The 17068-nt window shown below is 41.2% G+C and overlaps 1 protein-coding gene across 1 annotated transcript; it reads left to right on the top strand.

Moving 5' to 3' along the window:
• The first annotated feature begins 510 nt into the window (after positions 1-510).
• Positions 511-15675, top strand: slc1a1 (solute carrier family 1 member 1). The gene is made up of 12 exons (XM_058625261.1): positions 511-817; positions 3841-3981; positions 6689-6781; positions 6934-7048; positions 7552-7594; positions 7708-7803; positions 8612-8796; positions 9296-9403; positions 10711-10833; positions 10952-11146; positions 11312-11446; positions 11541-15675. The coding sequence occupies exons 1-12, from the start codon at positions 718-720 to the stop codon at positions 11779-11781; spliced, it is 1575 nt and encodes a 524-aa protein (XP_058481244.1). The 5' UTR covers positions 511-717; the 3' UTR covers positions 11782-15675.
• Positions 15676-17068: the final 1393 nt, after the last annotated feature.

The following is a 17068-nucleotide window of genomic DNA, read 5'->3' as shown; positions in this document are numbered from 1 at the left end:
ACACTGGCCGACATTTCTTTTACACCATTTTCTTACATTTTATTGCCCAGCAACAGAAATTCCCTGATTATTTGAGAGAAGAATCAACAGAGAAGTTGAGGAAAATAATCAAATGCAGTCCTTTATGCATCCCTGTGACTTAAGAGTGAGACTCAAAACGGTTGTCAGGTCTTAATGGTGATTTTCGCAAGGGATCATTTAACAAAAAATATCAATAATCCATTCATAAAAGCCACCTTCTCAAGCACATCACCTCTTCACTCTGGTACAGGTGCCAAACAGGGGGCGGTGGGGTGGATAAATGCCATGTAAGGGAACCTGTGGTTTGGCTGATTCCTTTATTTTTGTGAGTCTGTTTTATCCCTAATTCCTCTGCTCTCACACGGGCCAGAGTCAAAAGGAGAAAATGTCAAAGACACCTTGTGTGGGGGAAGGGTGGAGGAGGGAGAAGGCGACCGTCTCCCTCCCTCCCTCCCTCCCTCCTTCTCTCTTCTCTCTCTCCACACCACACACTCCCTCCAACCCTCACACCAACACAGGCTATCAGCAGCGTCTGACGGCTGCGTCCTCTGCTGTGGCTCTTTCCATCCCTCTCTGCCTCATCTGCATCTGACATCCCGGCCACACAGGAACCTTCTTTTGTGTCTCCACGGGGGGCCACTGGTCGTTTTTCTTTTACCCCCCTCCAGTCTTGTCTGGAAGCGAAAACGCAGCACCATGGACATGATGGGCAACAAAGAGCGGCGAGGCATGAATTTCAAAGGCTTGCTGAAGAGGAACTGGCTTCTGCTTGCCACGGTTTTATCAGTGGTGCTCGGTACGTGGTAGCCCCTTCATGTCTGCTCATGTATGAGGAGAGAATGAGACACTTTGCCATTTTCCCACTTATCTTCATTGCTGTTTACACATCTGTCCATCCCTCTTGGCTTCACCATTCAGCTTTGTTTTCTGCTGCTGTCCCATGCTGAAATAAATCAGCCTCCTTTCGCATCAGCTCTGCGCTGCCTGACTAAACACCAGCAGCGATGTGGAATGTGTGCTCAAGAATAAATTCTCCACCTTGTTGTGTGCGATCATTGCGATTCATGACAGAATGTGAGGACGAGTGGCGAGTGTGGTGTTGCAGGAGACGTGGCCTCTGTCCTCCAGAGGCAGAGAGCAGTGTCCTCCCTCTGTGTCTGGATCTGTCTCAGTCAAACGTGACCAGACTGAGGTGACAGCTGATGCTGCTCCTGCCTGTCTGCGCGAGAAGCTCCAGCACTGAGGCGGCAAAGACGAGACTCAGTCTGCAGTCATTTACACATTCAGGCTTGAAGTGACTTAAAATGTCTTTCATTTAATGATTTCTATTTAGGGCGTTGCAACAGTTTAGATGAAGGCAATTGGTGGTGGCCCCGAACTGAGAGGGGGGCCCCCCTGAGAGGGACTGATGACACAGCAATAACATTTTTGCGAGAGCACCTGAAGGTGTAAAATTCAAAAATGACTCAACCTTAGAAAACACAAAAGTCATTTGTTTTCCATAGCAACAGGAAAACAAACCATGAAAACCAATATTATGTATACAAAATGCAGCAAATTCTGTTTTGTCTTAATTTTTGTACTTTACATGTGATTGTTCGGCTAAATTTAGCTGTAATTTGTTGTTTAACTTAGCTTTTCAGGTTCATTAATAAAGCAAGGGTCAGTCACATCCGCTAGTTTATCTCACAGGTGATAGTTTATCAAAATTTAGCAGCACATTATGCTTTAATTGGTTCTCCTTCTTAAAAACGGCCATGTCTGCTCTCACAGGTGATAGTTTGGCTAACCTTAGCAGCACTGTGTTTTAATTGGACTTTTGGGCTTCATTAATAAAACAGCGCTCGGTCACGCCCGCTATTTTATCTCACAGGTGATAGTTTGGCTAACTTTAGCAGCACACTATGCTATAATTGGACTTTTGGGCTTCATTAATAAAACAGCAGTTGGTCAAGTCCGTTAGTTTATCTCACAGGTGATAGTATGGCTAATATTAGTTGCACACTATGCTTTAATTTGACTTTTGGGCTTCATTAATAAAACATGGGTCGGTCATGTCTGCTAGTTTATCTCACAGGTGATATTTTGGCTAACTTTAGCAGCACACTATGCTATAATTGGACTTTTGGGCTTCATTAATAAAACATGGGTCGGTCATGTGTGCTAGTTTATCTCACAGGTGATATTTTGGCTAACTTTAGCAGCACACTATGCTATAATTGGACTTTTGGGCTTCATTAATAAAACATGGGTCGGTCACGTCCACCAGTTTATCTCACACGTGATAGTATGGCTAACTTTAGCTGTGGTCTGCACTTTAATTTGGCTTTTGTGTTTCACAGGGGTCAGTATCAATATCATGCTAGCTTACCTCACAGAAATCTAGTCTGATGATTAGTGTACTACTACCAATATTAGGTAAATGGTTGCTATGTACACAGCTGTTATTTACTACTTCATCACCTATTATCATCCGTGTTATTTAATTCTGTCATTTCTTTTGTAATTCTGTGTGTTTTCGTATATTGTACAAATATACTCTGAGGTTACCTTTCTACAGGTGCGGCAGTGGATTAAATTACAGCTGGCTATATGGAAAAGTGTCATCCTATGTTGTTCATTAACCTTAAATTAATTTGCAGTAATCATCCATCTTCATTTATATATATTTTAACCAGGCTATTAGTTTAGTTAAAGGCGTCATCTGTGGACTAAAGTCTGATGCTGTAATAAAGTCAAGGTGTGAATCATTACCATTACTATCATAATCTTTTAAGTTTTTTTTTTTGTGTCAAACAAGATTCAGACTTTTAAACCAACTATAACAGCTTAGAACAGAGGCTTCAAACCCACGGCCCGTGGGCCACATGCGGCCCCCAATCGATTTAATGCGGTCCGCCACTTAAATGTGTTTTTGATTCTAAAAGATTCATTAAGCATCATTAATGTGTTTTTTTATTATGAACTATGTATCGTTCCTTATCAAAACCAGCACTTTTCATTTGAAATTGTGTGAAATATCATCACAAATGTCGTTATTTTGTATCATGATGGAAAATCATGATACAGCAATAACGACAATAACAACATTTGTTGGTGCAGACTCTCACATATAGACGTGGACTGAGCAGCTCTGTTTATGGAGAATCTGCAGTCAGATTGTATGAGTGAGTGAGTGAGTTACAGGCTCGCTGTAAATTAGGTCATGTTTTGATGTGTTTATATGTGTCACCCAGCTGTAATTTGCTGTGTCATCTAAATCTTTTACAGGCATCATAAGAGCGGTCTGCTGTGTGTGATAACGTAGATGATGTTCACCGCAGGGGGGTGTGTGTGGCATTTATAGCAAGGAAATATAAAATGTTTAATATACACTAATGATTTCCGTGCCTCATAAATTCCATACGACAAAACACGACTGACCTTTCAAGTGTCATCGGCCCAATATCAAATTAAAGGGATAGTTCAGGCTTCTGTCAGCACACAGTCCCAGTGACAACATGGCAGCAATACCAGAAATGTCATATATACGTTTACATATTACGACAAAAAACAAAAGTGCGTGGCTTTGTAAACTGCTTTTCTTGCACCATAGAGAAAATCAGTGTTTTTAGCCTACAGTGGACATATAATTCCCCAGCTCTTCTGCTTTGTTTGGTAGGTTTATGTCACTGAGGTCAATTCAAACAAATGATTTGAAACACTGAATTCACAAAACAACTCATTTAAACGTACTGATAGTACTGAATTGCTGATTTTCTCAATGGGCTTTGGTGCAGGAGAGTGATTTTGACTTGTTTTTTGACCCCCATCTTTCAGGGATCAGTTTGGGAGTCATGGTCAGAGAGTACGCCTCCCTCTCAAACCTCCACAAGCAGTACTTTGGCTTCCCAGGAGAGCTCCTAATGCGTATGCTGAAGCTGGTCATCCTCCCGCTCATCATCTCCAGCATGATCACAGGTAATGTAAAGCTAGGGTAGGCCATTTTTGACAAACGTCTTTCCGAAAAACTTATTATTGATTAGTTGAAATCCCATTCACGTCCCGATAGTCCTTAATAAATGAAGTTGTTTGTGAATCTCACAATACTGTAAAAAAAAAAACACAACCAGAGGTAAGTTAGCTAGTCACTATACTATACTATACTATACATTAGAAGTATAGTATAGTAGTAAAAAGAAACTCCTTACGCCTTAAACGATGACAGTTTTCAGGATCTGTGTGAACAGGCTCATAAAATAAATGTGGTTTATTTACCAAGTAAACAAACAAGTCACCACAAATTCCTGTTGTTCACTGCCTAAACTGTGAGTTAATAAGAAGTAGAATGGTCTTCATTGCAGTGAGGTCGAGTGTTGACATCAAGGTGGTGGATTATGGGTAATAAAAGTATCCATGCATATCCGGAGTTCTTTGAATTACATAATAATTGAGTTGTCTAGTTGTTAAATATGTTACTGGTTATATATCGACCAAGTTTTGGTCAGTTTGTTAATCTTGTTTTTGGTCATATTAAAAAAATCAAATCTGTGTTGAAACCAATTATTTGGCGACAGGTTGTAATTGTTGACCAGTGTGGGTTTTTTTTTTTACATGACAATAAACTAGAAAAAATGAAACATATTTTTCTGATAAGCTTGTGATGCACACTTCACGACTATATTGGTCAATGACTTGTCAGAGAGATTAAAAATTAACTAATAATTATTGACATACTAGTGTTATTTTTATGGGGCAGTTTGAGTACTTGGAAGATGAGATCATAGTGCATTTGGCTCCACGTCTCCCACGTCTCTCCTGCTCAGACATTGACAACTACATTTCTTGAGGATGTTTCACCTCTGTTGTGCCATGTGTTTGTGTCGGCGGTTATAAAAGCCACCAACATTTCCCGGGAACTTTTATTGAACAGTAACTTATTTACCTGGGGGAAATAATTACCGGTAATCTGTGTTTGTGTTACCACCACACCTCAAGGTTCCGGAAAATGTATTCAAATCAGACTGATGACATACGGGGGAGTGGTATAAGAAAGTAAACACAAAAACAGAAGAAGACGCGGGAAAGGATGAGACAATTCACTTTGCAAGGACAAGTGACAGCCAATAGAGGATTGACATGTGCACAGCAGGTGTGAAACGGTTTGAAAGAGAAGTAGAAGAAGGAATTTCTTATTAATATCGGTCCCCTGCTCTATATGCAAATGTCATTTCTGATCAAAAATGTGGGGAAAAAAGACTTAAAATTCCTAAAATACAGCAGTAGAATAACTGATGCTCCAGGTGACTGTTGAAGAATGTCACGTCGGAGCCGCATTACATCGACTCTGACTAATCCCTTCTCCACATCCACAGCAGCATATCAAGGCTCGCTGCTGGAGTGGGATTAGGCACTTTATTATTCTGGCAGCTGAGGGAAAAACAACGTCCAACAATTCACTGAAGTTTTATACGGACTTTGAATCCAACAGTGATGAACGCAGAGTTGGTCAATTTGTGTTATCTTCAGCTTAGGGCCACAGCGATTAAACTTTTAATTTATGTGACGTTATGAACGATTAGTAAAAAAAAAAAAAAAAAAAAAAGATTGTCCCCGTGATCCCATTCAGTCTATGAAGGGTTGAATTTACATTGGAGAACACTGCACCACTAAACACAGATGAGACGAGTGGATTTACAACATGGTCCTTGGAGACGGAGACACAATTGCACCAAAGTTACTCGAGGATGAAAATTGTTCAAAGAAAATTGCAGTTTGATTTATTTCATGTCACCCAGTGTATCTGGGAGCTTCTACAGCCTATATCTCTTGGGACACAGATTATTGATAAATGAATAAAGAATTTGAAGAAGAATCTGCATCACATGGACCAATTTTGCTCAAAAGTAGAGACAAAGTAGCTAGAAATCAATGTTTTAATTCATTTTAAAGATATTCTTTAAAGTGAGATTTATTTTAAACACTCAAGAGTTACCTTCAGTGGGGATTTTTCTTTTCTTTCTTAAACTTAAAGTCAGGATCCAGTGTTTGGAATTGGAGGGGTTGAGGTGGTGGAGCTGATAGTAAAGATTATCTCTATTTAAACGTTATGCTTCTGAAGCTCTTTGGCAGAGACACAATACGGTCCGGAAAAGTTGAGGAAAGGGTTACGGTATTATCTGAAGTTGAAACCTTACAAATAAAATCCAATCTAAATGCTATGCACACATCCTTTACCCTACAGGACACAAAAAGGACAATGGATTCGAGACATACAGTAGATTAAAATAGTCCATGAACTGCTTTGTACACTATTACTGAGTCCAGACTGGGTCCACACTCCCCTTCTCTAACATTCTGTACATTCTTTTGCTCTGGAAGACATTAAAAATAGTACTATTTTAGGCACAGGTTAGAGTTTGATTTCATTTTAACATGATCAAATAAGGTGTGAAACAAATTGCAGATATTATTATGAAAAAAAGACACATGATGTGAAATGCCCGTGAACAGGTGGGTTCCAATTATGGATCCTATGTTTCCAAAAACCTCAGTCCTTCATAGCATGTCCCAGTGAAAAGGTCAACAATGTTGTGTTTTGATTATTAAAAGGACACCCCCTTCCATGACCTTTCAGTGATATGTGGCAGATAATGAATGGATGAATTGTGCTTTATTTGGTGCACAGGTGTTGCAGCCCTGGACTCTGAGGTATCAGGGAAGATTGGCCTGCGAGCCGTGATCTACTATTTCTCAACAACCATCATTGCAGTTATCCTTGGTGAGCTCTCGCCCTCTCTGTCAAGTCCTTTTCAGATTCAAATTCTCCGGTTGAAGTAGTGGAAATTTTGTAAAAGTCAGTGAAACATATTATACTGTATGTATTCCGATAAGAAAGCTGTGGTGTCAGGAACATTGTGTGACCAATTCCAGGAATCATTCTGGTGATGACCATCAAACCGGGAGTGTCTCAGACAGCTGACCACATTGACAGAGCGGGGACCACGCCCAACGTCACCACAGTGGACACACTCTTGGACCTGATCAGGTGAAACTTCCAAGTCATGTGACTGTAGTGGCAAATCACACAGGGGAGATAAAAAAAAAAAAAAAAGACCAAGGAGGTGGTGGGAGAATGTGACTCTTGTCTAGAACTGTCAAGATCATCAGTTATTCAATACAAGACTATTATGGACAAAAGAAATGACAATAACTGTACTGTAAATGTACATTTAAGAGGATATTGTGCAAACAAAAATGTAAACGGAGATCACATTAGAAAGAAATTGAACTCCAAATGATTCAAAATGGTGCTATTGTTGACACTTCATGTCAGGAAATATCATGATTCCCACTTAAACGTCTTCATACATGAAACTTTGCACTGATTCAAAACGTTATACTTCTTCAAAAGGACAAGATTGTGCTTGAAAATGTGAGGTTAACATTGTTTTGTTCTCTGTTCTTTGTGCTTTGAAAGCAACATACAATGTGTCGGGGCATTATCTAATCAGTGAAGTATTAACTGTTTCTTTTTGTGTCCTTCAACAGAAACATGTTCCCGGAAAATCTGGTGCAGGCTTGTTTTCAGCAGGTAACACATTCACGATGCATCGCTGTCTGCTCAGTGTATAAAACTGTATGTACATATATATATATGTATGGGAAATGAACACTAATGTTGTGATTTATGACCAACTATATTAGTACAAGACTAAGCGCAAAGAGCTGGACCCTCCAAAAGTTTCGGTCAACACGACCACAATTCCACCTCTGACGACTACGATCATGGCAGTAGTAGAGGTAAGTGTAACAGCATGTTACATACAAGTCTCTGCACAGAAAGAAAAAAAATAGACCTCTAGACTTAAAAAAATCTCATATACTTGTCATTACGGTAAGCCCTCGACCGTCCAATCACAGACACGATTCACCAGCACGTCACACGTTTGTGACGTCAGCTCCTCGATACTGTAATTCCTAAATGGCTGAATAACCACCAGATATTGTAAGCGAAAGTTGTCTTGGAAAAAGGAGCGTAAGCAAATTTTTTGGACAATTCTACAGCCTTATAATCAAAATAAACCCAGGCGGCCTGATTCTCATGATGGTCATAAGAGGGTTAACATGAACTGAATGTCTCAAACAATTCAAAAACACCTAGACTATCCCTTTACTGTTGTCCCTCTTCACCTGGCCCCAGCTGGACCTCCATGTAACTCTATGTTTATGTACTTTAAACAACCCCAACTAAGAATCGCATTGGGTTACGATATTTGTTTGATAAGCGAGTAAAGGATGACCTCGAACCAAAGTTTACCAGTGTCCTCTCTGTTTACACGACTGTTGAGTTTCTAATCTTTATCATCAGCTCCACTTTACGTTTCATGTTTCTGCACCTGGCAAGAAACGTGCGTCTGCTCCGAGTGCATCAGTGGAGCCAATAATGAGCCATAAGTACCCACTGAGCAGTGGGCTGTGAAAACATTTGCACAGTTTATCAAAGGGTCTTTAGAGTGAGCTAACATGGTTGTGAGAGCAGCTTCCTGGCCTGGTTATAGAGCTAACTGAATGAATTGCCTCCTTGTTTCCTCTCTCTCTCTCTCCGCAGAACATCACCAAAGAATATAAAATCGTTGGGGCGTACACAGATGGAATCAACGTGCTGGGACTCATCGTTTTCTGCGTTGCCTTTGGACTCGTCATCGGGAAGATGGGCGAAAAGGGACGCATTCTTCTGGAATTTTTCGACGCCCTGAATGACGCGACCATGAAGTTGGTCCACATAATTATGTGGTATGTGTCAAAAGCACTGAGCTACAGGGATGCAATTGTGGCACTGAAGGACAAATTAAATACAAAAGCAAAAGCAGAAAACCGCAAAATAAATAAACCAAACCAGCAAAGTGGCTATTGTACCATCACACCAAGGGAGTGAGAACATGACTTCATAAGTAGTGTTTGCAGCAGAGCCAAGCATCACATTTATTCACTAGATTTTATAACCTGGATATTTTTGGGGGTCAGTTGCACACAAAACTATATCATCTGCATATAAAGATATTTTATGCTTGTTAGTATTAACAATGGGGTCCACATGAAGCTGCATACAGTACAGCCAATCTTCATATTCAGGTAATAATAATGTCTATTCCACCTAACAGTCTACACACGGGATGGTATTGATTGAGTAAAACACAATATTTCAGCGGCCGTCCAAGCAAATTATCCTAAAACTGGCTTCAACTGACATTAGAATCTAAAAATCTGAACTTGTGGTGTGTTTTTTTCCCAGCTACATGCCAATAGGGATCCTGTTCCTAATTGCTGCAAAGATCATCCAGGTGGAAGACTGGGAGATCTTCAGGAAGATGGGTCTGTACATGGTGACGGTGCTGAGTGGGTACGTTGGGCCCATTATTCTGTATCCGCCTGTTCCAGACTCTGGAATTTATGGTTAACATTTGGGCCAGTTCTTCCCCCCCAGTTATACAGTAAAAAATGAGCTCTGTGTGGGCACTGATAAGGGACAAGGACATTTAAAACTGCTCAGCCTGCAGATAAAGTAATAAAAGCTTCGCTCACACCTCTAAATCTAAGTGACACCATTAGAGAGTGCACTAAAAACCCCGCGCTCAGTTAGGTCACAGGGTTAAGTCAGAGAGGTCCTGTGATAACATGTCTTTTTTGCAGGAAAAACCCTATGAAGGAAGAGACGGTAAAGAGATAAATTGACTGCTTGATAATTTATACTTAAATTGAAAATACAGTTTTACAATTGCGGTATTTTTCCAGGAATAAATAGTTTAAGATAAAGAGAAAACTGCAGAATTGGTCATGTTTACGTTCACCCAATATGTGACAGACCCACGAGACAGAAACTGTGATAGAAACTGAATGGGCGCGTTGCACGGCAGCCATTTTGACGTGTTTGACTGATCACATTAATGATGGCTCTTTCCGCTTCATATAAGTCAGAACAGTGTGACAGTGAAACAGCAGGCACCCTGAAACTGGGGAGGCTACACGGAGCCGAACCATCATTCATTTTATTTTTCACCTGTGGTGGTTTTCCTACTGTGCCCTGACAAAATGGCTGCGGTGCAAAGAGACAAGGTTGTTGGTGAAGGTTACGAGGATTATGATCCAGCATGACTGACCCAGCAATCATTGATTTTACATTTTTACAATACTATCAAATTTGTACTATACAGCAGCATGTCAACATGTTCCACAAAGTACACCTTTTATAGGGAGAGTTATGAGAAACATCATGTGCAATCAGTTTTGATTGGAGGCACATCATCACATAACAATCTATTGTAAAGGTTTCTCCATGAGGCAACCGAGCGGTTAGTAACAAAACAGTTAACCAGAGATATCTTTGTTGCGATGATTAATACACCGATAGCTATAATTCCATAACTCCGGGGTAACTGAGGATATCCATCCATCCACATGAGGTTTGTTGGTGCCAATCCCAGCTGACGAAAATCACAGGCCACATAGAGACAAACATACGGTCAATTAAGAGTGTCCAATCTGCCTAATCCCCAAATCTGCATGTTTTTGGACTGTGGGAGGAAACCGGAGAACATGGTGTAAAACACTTGGGGAGAACTTGCTGCAAGAGTTAACTGACGATAGCTTGAACTGGAATTATGATGAGTCTGATTTAAACCAATATCTCTTGTGCTTCTGGCCCCACAGTCTCGCCATCCACGCCACCGTCTGTCTGCCGCTCATCTACTTCATCATCGTGAGGAAGAACCCTTTGACGTTCACACTGGGAATGGCCCAGGCCCTGGTGACGGCGCTCATGATCGCCTCAAGGTCAGAATCCTCCCAATCCCTCATTGTGCCAAATCACGTCCTGTACAATTTCAACACATTAGACTAAAAATAGTGTTTTCTATAAGAGCGCCAACCCATTCCGATTAACGTTCCCCAGCTCTGCCACGCTACCCGTCACCTTCCGATGTGCCGAGGAGAACAATCGCATTGACAAGCGGATCACCCGCTTCGTCCTCCCGGTGGGCGCCACCATCAACATGGACGGCACGGCGCTCTACGAGGCGGTGGCCGCCATCTTCATCGCGCAGCTCAATGACTACGCTCTGGATGTGGGACAGATTGTCACCATCAGGTACAGATGGACTGCATCTACACTTTGACTTGTCTTTCACATCCTAACAATATTTTCATCACTCTTTCTCGGTGTTTGACAGCCCTACCGACTGAAAAATCAACTCATTTACATCACACTTCTCTGTAAAATGAATATTTGTGACATTGTCTTTCTTTGTTGCAGTATAACAGCAACTGTTGCCAGTATTGGGGCAGCAGGAGTGCCTAACGCTGGCCTTGTCACCATGGTGATCGTCTTAACAGCTGTGGGGTTACCTGCAAGCGATGTGACTCTGATAGTGGCTGTGGACTGGCTCTTGTAAGTTTGTCACGCTTTCCTACTTTTCCTACTTGAGAGTTTAAACTCAATCATGAGCGATGCTGCAGGTTAAGTCTGAACGTTGTGTTTTTAGGGATCGATTCCGGACAATGATCAACGTGCTGGGTGACGCCTACGGAGCCGGCATCGTTCAGAAACTATCCAAGCGGGAGCTGGAGAGGATGGATCTGATGTCAGAGGTCGACGTCACCAACCCCTTCGCCCTGGAAACCACCGCAGACGATGAAGAGTGCGAGAAGAAATCCTACGTGAACGGGGGCTTCACCGTCGACAAGACGGATGCCATCTCCTTCACCGAAACCTCGCAGTTCTAGCGCGCGGCCGGGAACAGAGGTGCAGAGAAAGTGTCACGCTGCTAGGGGTGCAAAGCGAAGAGCTTTCCATCATGTATCAGCACCACGACGTGAGAGGAAAGCGCTCCAGTCAGACCCATCCAAGCTCAGACATCAACTATAGAAGCCTCCACGTAGGAGACGATCACCCTTCACGTTGGGCATTTACCACCATGACTAGATTTAAGTGCTTCCCTCTTATTGAAATTGTGCCAAGATTAAGAAAAGTCAGTCTTCAGAGCAGGTGTCCTCTTTCTTGCAAAGACGCACTTAAAAGTAGGTCGGTGTGTGTGTTTGTGTGCGTGAGGATTTGCTTTTTGAATGTATATTCGGTCCTACATAAATAACTCGCTCTCTTATGTGACAATAGAGTGATAGTTTAAGCTTTATGAAGCATGGTTGTATGAGGTACTAACACGTGGACCGAGCGCTGAGGTCAAGAAACAAGGAAAAATGTATTTTTTCACTTAAAAAATCACTTAAATTGACTCACCTAATACACTCTCACCTCACACAGCTTTTTTTTCTTTTCGTTGCCTTAACCCTTTGAACACAGTATACAGAGGCTATAAGAATGTGCAATATAGAGTGTCCTGTATTCTTTTTTTGCAGCACAAAGACAATCTGATGAAAAAAATGTCATTTTCACCAGCTATATAAAGACACCTGAGCAAAAAGTACTAAAAATGTTTAAAATCGAAAAAGTATCTAATTTGTGACTTCTGCACAATTATTGCCACTTTATATCCCTTCTAAAAACGCAATATAAAACGAATCGTAACTTTGACTTGACAACACATAAGGAAACGAAAAAAATTCGCATTTTTTTAAAGCCTGAATATGTGACCTATAAACACACACCCCCAGGATATCCATATAAGGAGTTGTGTATCGCTATAGCTCACTCCCTGCACCAAAACCCATAGAGAAAATCCACGATTTTTACATCCCAGCACACAGGAGTTGCAGATCCACTGCTAAGGTCCACCACAAAGTTCGTAATTTTGTAATATCTGTGTTTGAAATCCTTTCTTCAGATTTACCCAAGTGACACAAACTCAATAGACGAGGAAGCAGTGGACCGGCAGCCACTCTGTCCCGACAAGCTTAAAACATTGATCTTCTCTACGGACACTGGTGCAGAAGAGTGCGTGTCAGAACCTCATACAACAACACTCCACAAAACTTTTCAACCATCCCACTCTAAAATGTCTGAATGATGTTCGTGTGGCTGTCGGTAAACGTTAATGTCCCATGATGCACTGCTTGTATATCTATCTGTATATTTAAACCGTGCCAAACATATATAAAGAGTTGTTTTGTTTTTTTCCACCGAGTTGCATGAGGCAATATGTTAAAGGAATGGCGTTCGCTGGCTGCAGACCGATTTTTCTAAGAGACTGGAGATGGTCAACAAAGACTTTTGAAGTCAATGAACACTGTGATTTTTTTCCTCTTTTTGTTTTTTTTTCAGAACCAAATCCCGATCATGTATTGATGCTTTTGCAAAAGTATAATAATCATCAATAGTATCAGTATTTAGACAATGTGAGGCAAAGTATATTAGATTCAGCTGATTGTTCCTTCTCAAAACCAGAGCCTGTTTATTTGTCAGCTACTGGATTTATATGTCAATAACCTGGTAATCAAAGAGTGTATTTCTATGTGCTTTTTAAAAAAAAAAACGTTGCGCCATTATTTCACATTATGTTGTACGACTGAACTACGTTCAGATGCTATGTAGCTTAGCTGCCGCACAGACGCATGGCAAGCTTTCGTCTTAACAAAATGAAGCTGTTTTTAGATGTTTTTTGGTCAAAGACGACAAGAGCTTTGAGTATGTTGAAGGAATAGTTTGACGTTCTGAGCTAAACACGTGTTGGCCTTGTTTTTTTCAGCGAGGGCTGAGACGATGGGTTAGCTAGTCTGATTATTACTGCACTTTTAAAATACTAGAAACATGTTAGCGTAACTGAAGTCCCACAGAATGTAACTCGGAGTCAAATACGTCGGTTCAGTCGGACGAAAAGAAGGCGGCACAACAACAACAACAACACAAACATAGCAATATTCAGGCTGGTACATTTGTTGGCCTGACAAGGAGACTGATTTTATGTTCCGTCAGTTTAAAGAATTGGATATTTTTAAGTTAAAGGGGGGTAGGGACGACTCGGAACTAAAAACCAAACCGAGCACTAAACCGGACACCGGAAAAAGGGACTTTTCGCCCCCTAGTGGAGCAGACACTGCTTGTATACTGGGATAAGTCCACAAAATCTGTAGTCGGCAGGATCACTTGAAAAAATAGTCTAACCTCCAGGGGGTTGAATGCTAACGTTATGAAATGAAGGCTATCTGTTCTAAGCCCCTCCCACCAGATTAGCACAGGGAGATGCACATGCTTAATTTAGGGGGCAGTTTTATTGTGTTTAATGACTCTTTTTTCAGCGTTTAGGTTAGCAAGTTTCTAATGAAGGGACATGCACACACAGCTGCTTAATAGCCAATAGGAGGCGCTCTCTCTCTCTCTCCCAAATCTGCCTTGTAATTGATTGTAAACAGTTTATGTTTTTCATGATATTACCGATCAATAATGGCAAAAAAATAAGTCGTCTACTGCAGCTTTAAAGCAGTGGCTCTCAAACTGGGGGCTGGCCTCTGCAAAAGAGCCACTGTGTGCAAAGTTTAGGGTTCACAACGAAGCTGCAGGTGCAGACAGCATTTAGAAAGCGTGTCACGCCAACATGAAGACTTAACGTCCCCATAACATGACTTGTCATGGCATTTGTCCTAGTGTCGTTGAAAAAACTTGCAAGTGTGGAGAAGCGAAAGTGTCGCAGTGTCCCCCTCCTCGCTCATTTAGCTGTGAAGTGACTTGTGCACAGACTCCCTGCCAAACATGGCTGCTGAGTGAGCAGGACCTCAGCACAGAGTCTTCCTCACAAATTGTATTCCTTTAAGACGAAGTATATCATCCGGAGGAAATAGCCACAGCAGCATTTGAAAAAAGAATTGTTTCATCGCCAGTGGTGAATTCAAATCAAACGCCCGCCGTGGGTTGTTAAACTTGGAGAAGTATTATAGCGTCCCCTTCAAAACGCTAAAGCCTCGAAAACATCGGAACACTTGCTGTACGGGCTACTGGATAATGAAAAACCCTGAGTTATTATTAAATATTTGCAGTTATTGTCATGGCCTGCAAAGGTGTATGTCCCCCCCCCCCCCCCATCATACCAACAATAAACAGATATTGATTTTAAACTAAAGCAGGTCATCCTTCCATAAGCCATGTCTCAGCATAATTATGTGATAAATCTACATGTGGCATATTCTTAATACAATTCAGCAGTTGGGTTTTGTTCCCCCCCCCCCACATCGCTTAAGTGTGAGCTTAATATCTTTGTCGATGTTCAGAGAACAGAGAAGTTATTTATCTCAGCCTCACTCAGTGTCACATCTTTAGATCGATAGACTGAGCTGAGTTACACCACGGGTGAAGAGAGCTTTACAAACTTGTTGATTTCAGTTCAAATTAAACTGCCACAACACTTTACAGCACACTCCTTGGCTACTATACTATGTTTGTCAGTGGACAATACTAATTTTAGAGGTCGTTTGGTTACTGTTTAAATAAAACAATAGCTTTTTACCAGCCTGGACACGATGTGACGTAGTCTGTCCAAAAATAACAGCTAATGATGCTGCAATGTTTAAAAAGAAAAATGAGCTGCTGCAAAATGCTAAAATGTTATATTTTGGCTTCATCTTTAACCAAGTTATCATGCACATGTTTCGATTGATTTATGGTCATGTGTTGAGAACTCAAACTTCAATCTATTTTCAGAGTCATATCAATAAAGTGATCATGTTCAAAGAGTGTTCTGATGTCTTCTGTGGTCCCACGTCACGACACCCTTGCCCACTGTGGTGTCATTCTCCATGTTGATGACGCTTTTATTCATGAAAGTCCTAAACGGTGGCAGCAGTCTCTTGCAAAGCTAATCGTCTCGCTCGAACTCGGCTCCACCACAAATATCCATATCGTAAAAATACAACTTTATTTATCACAGCACCTTTCACAACACAGTTACACAGTGACTTTATAGGACACCGAAAGTCCTATTAAGTCACTGCAGTTGAAACATAAAGTAGAACTAAATAAAACAATAAAAGGAGAATAACATAAGGTCAAATTTGCGATAAAAACACACTACACCATAAAAAATAATCGTTATATATATATATATATATATATATATATATATATATGTATACACATACACACACATACTGAAGTGACACTAATGTGATTTGACAGTTGGATTTCTGTCTTTTTCAGCTGCTTCTTTCCAACAAGGTATTTTAAGACTGATCTGGAATCACCGACCTCTGCTGCTTTTACACTCGTCTATTATTCACAGTATTATTCCAGGCTTTATGTTAAAACTGACCCTGTAAAGCCCCTGCGCTGCCACCGAGGCCCCCACGACATGAAAACGCCTCCATTTCAGCAGACAATTCTGCAGTAGATCACAATGTTCCCGGTGGAGCCGGAGCTTAATGCTTCGCCGTCACAGTGAGCGGCCATTTTTCCCTGATATACGGCGGCGTTCAACACTGAGCCACGGTTTGCTTTTAATAGGCCTTGCGGGTGATTTATCGCAGGACTCGACAATATCAGCTTGACAGATTAACGATATGGAGACGCTGTGACGTCAAAAACCCCACCCCCATCCCCTCCCGCCTCGCTGCTGAAACGTTATTTTTTGCACGTGTGCCATGATCACTGCATTTAAAAATCAGTTTTTAGGGCTGGATTGGTGTAAAAGTGGTGTCTTTTCATGGAGGAAGAAGCGAACGGCTGATGCTTGGTCACATAAAAACAGAATAACATGCGTATTGCAATGTGACTCTCGGGATAGAAGAGATGGTGGAACAATAGCACTCTATGATATCATACCTACAGGACCAGTGTGTAGGATTTAATGAAAAAAAATTATGTCAATCTATGTCTGTGTGCATTGACAATGAGGACTTTAGATGTTTGGATTGTCTGGAAACCAGCCTTTGCTTTACGCTCCACATCCAAGTGTATATGAAAAACTACAGAGGTCTCCCTGAAGCCTGTGTTTGATTTGTCCACTCAGGGCTACTGTACAAACATGGTGTGCTCCATGAACGACGACCCACTCAGTGTTTAATATAAGCGGTTCATTGTAAGGTAAGAAAAACGCAGAAGTTCTTAATTTTCTGGTGATAATACACTAAT

Source organism: Solea solea, chromosome 3 (genome assembly GCF_958295425.1).
Source record: "Solea solea chromosome 3, fSolSol10.1, whole genome shotgun sequence".
Classification (NCBI taxonomy): Eukaryota; Metazoa; Chordata; class Actinopteri; order Pleuronectiformes; family Soleidae; genus Solea; species Solea solea.
Note: the sequence above shows the minus strand (reverse complement) of the source record. Positions and strands in the feature narration are given on the sequence as shown.

Coding starts and splice junctions, on each gene's coding strand:
- slc1a1 (XM_058625261.1), top strand. CDS start 718: ATGGACATGATGGGCAACAAAGAGCGGCGAGGCATGAATTTCAAAGGC. Junction 8,797..9,295: donor TTGGTCCACATAATTATGTG/GTATGTGTCAAA, acceptor TTTTTTTCCCAG/CTACATGCCAATAGGGATCC. Junction 11,447..11,540: donor GTGGCTGTGGACTGGCTCTT/GTAAGTTTGTCA, acceptor TTGTGTTTTTAG/GGATCGATTCCGGACAATGA.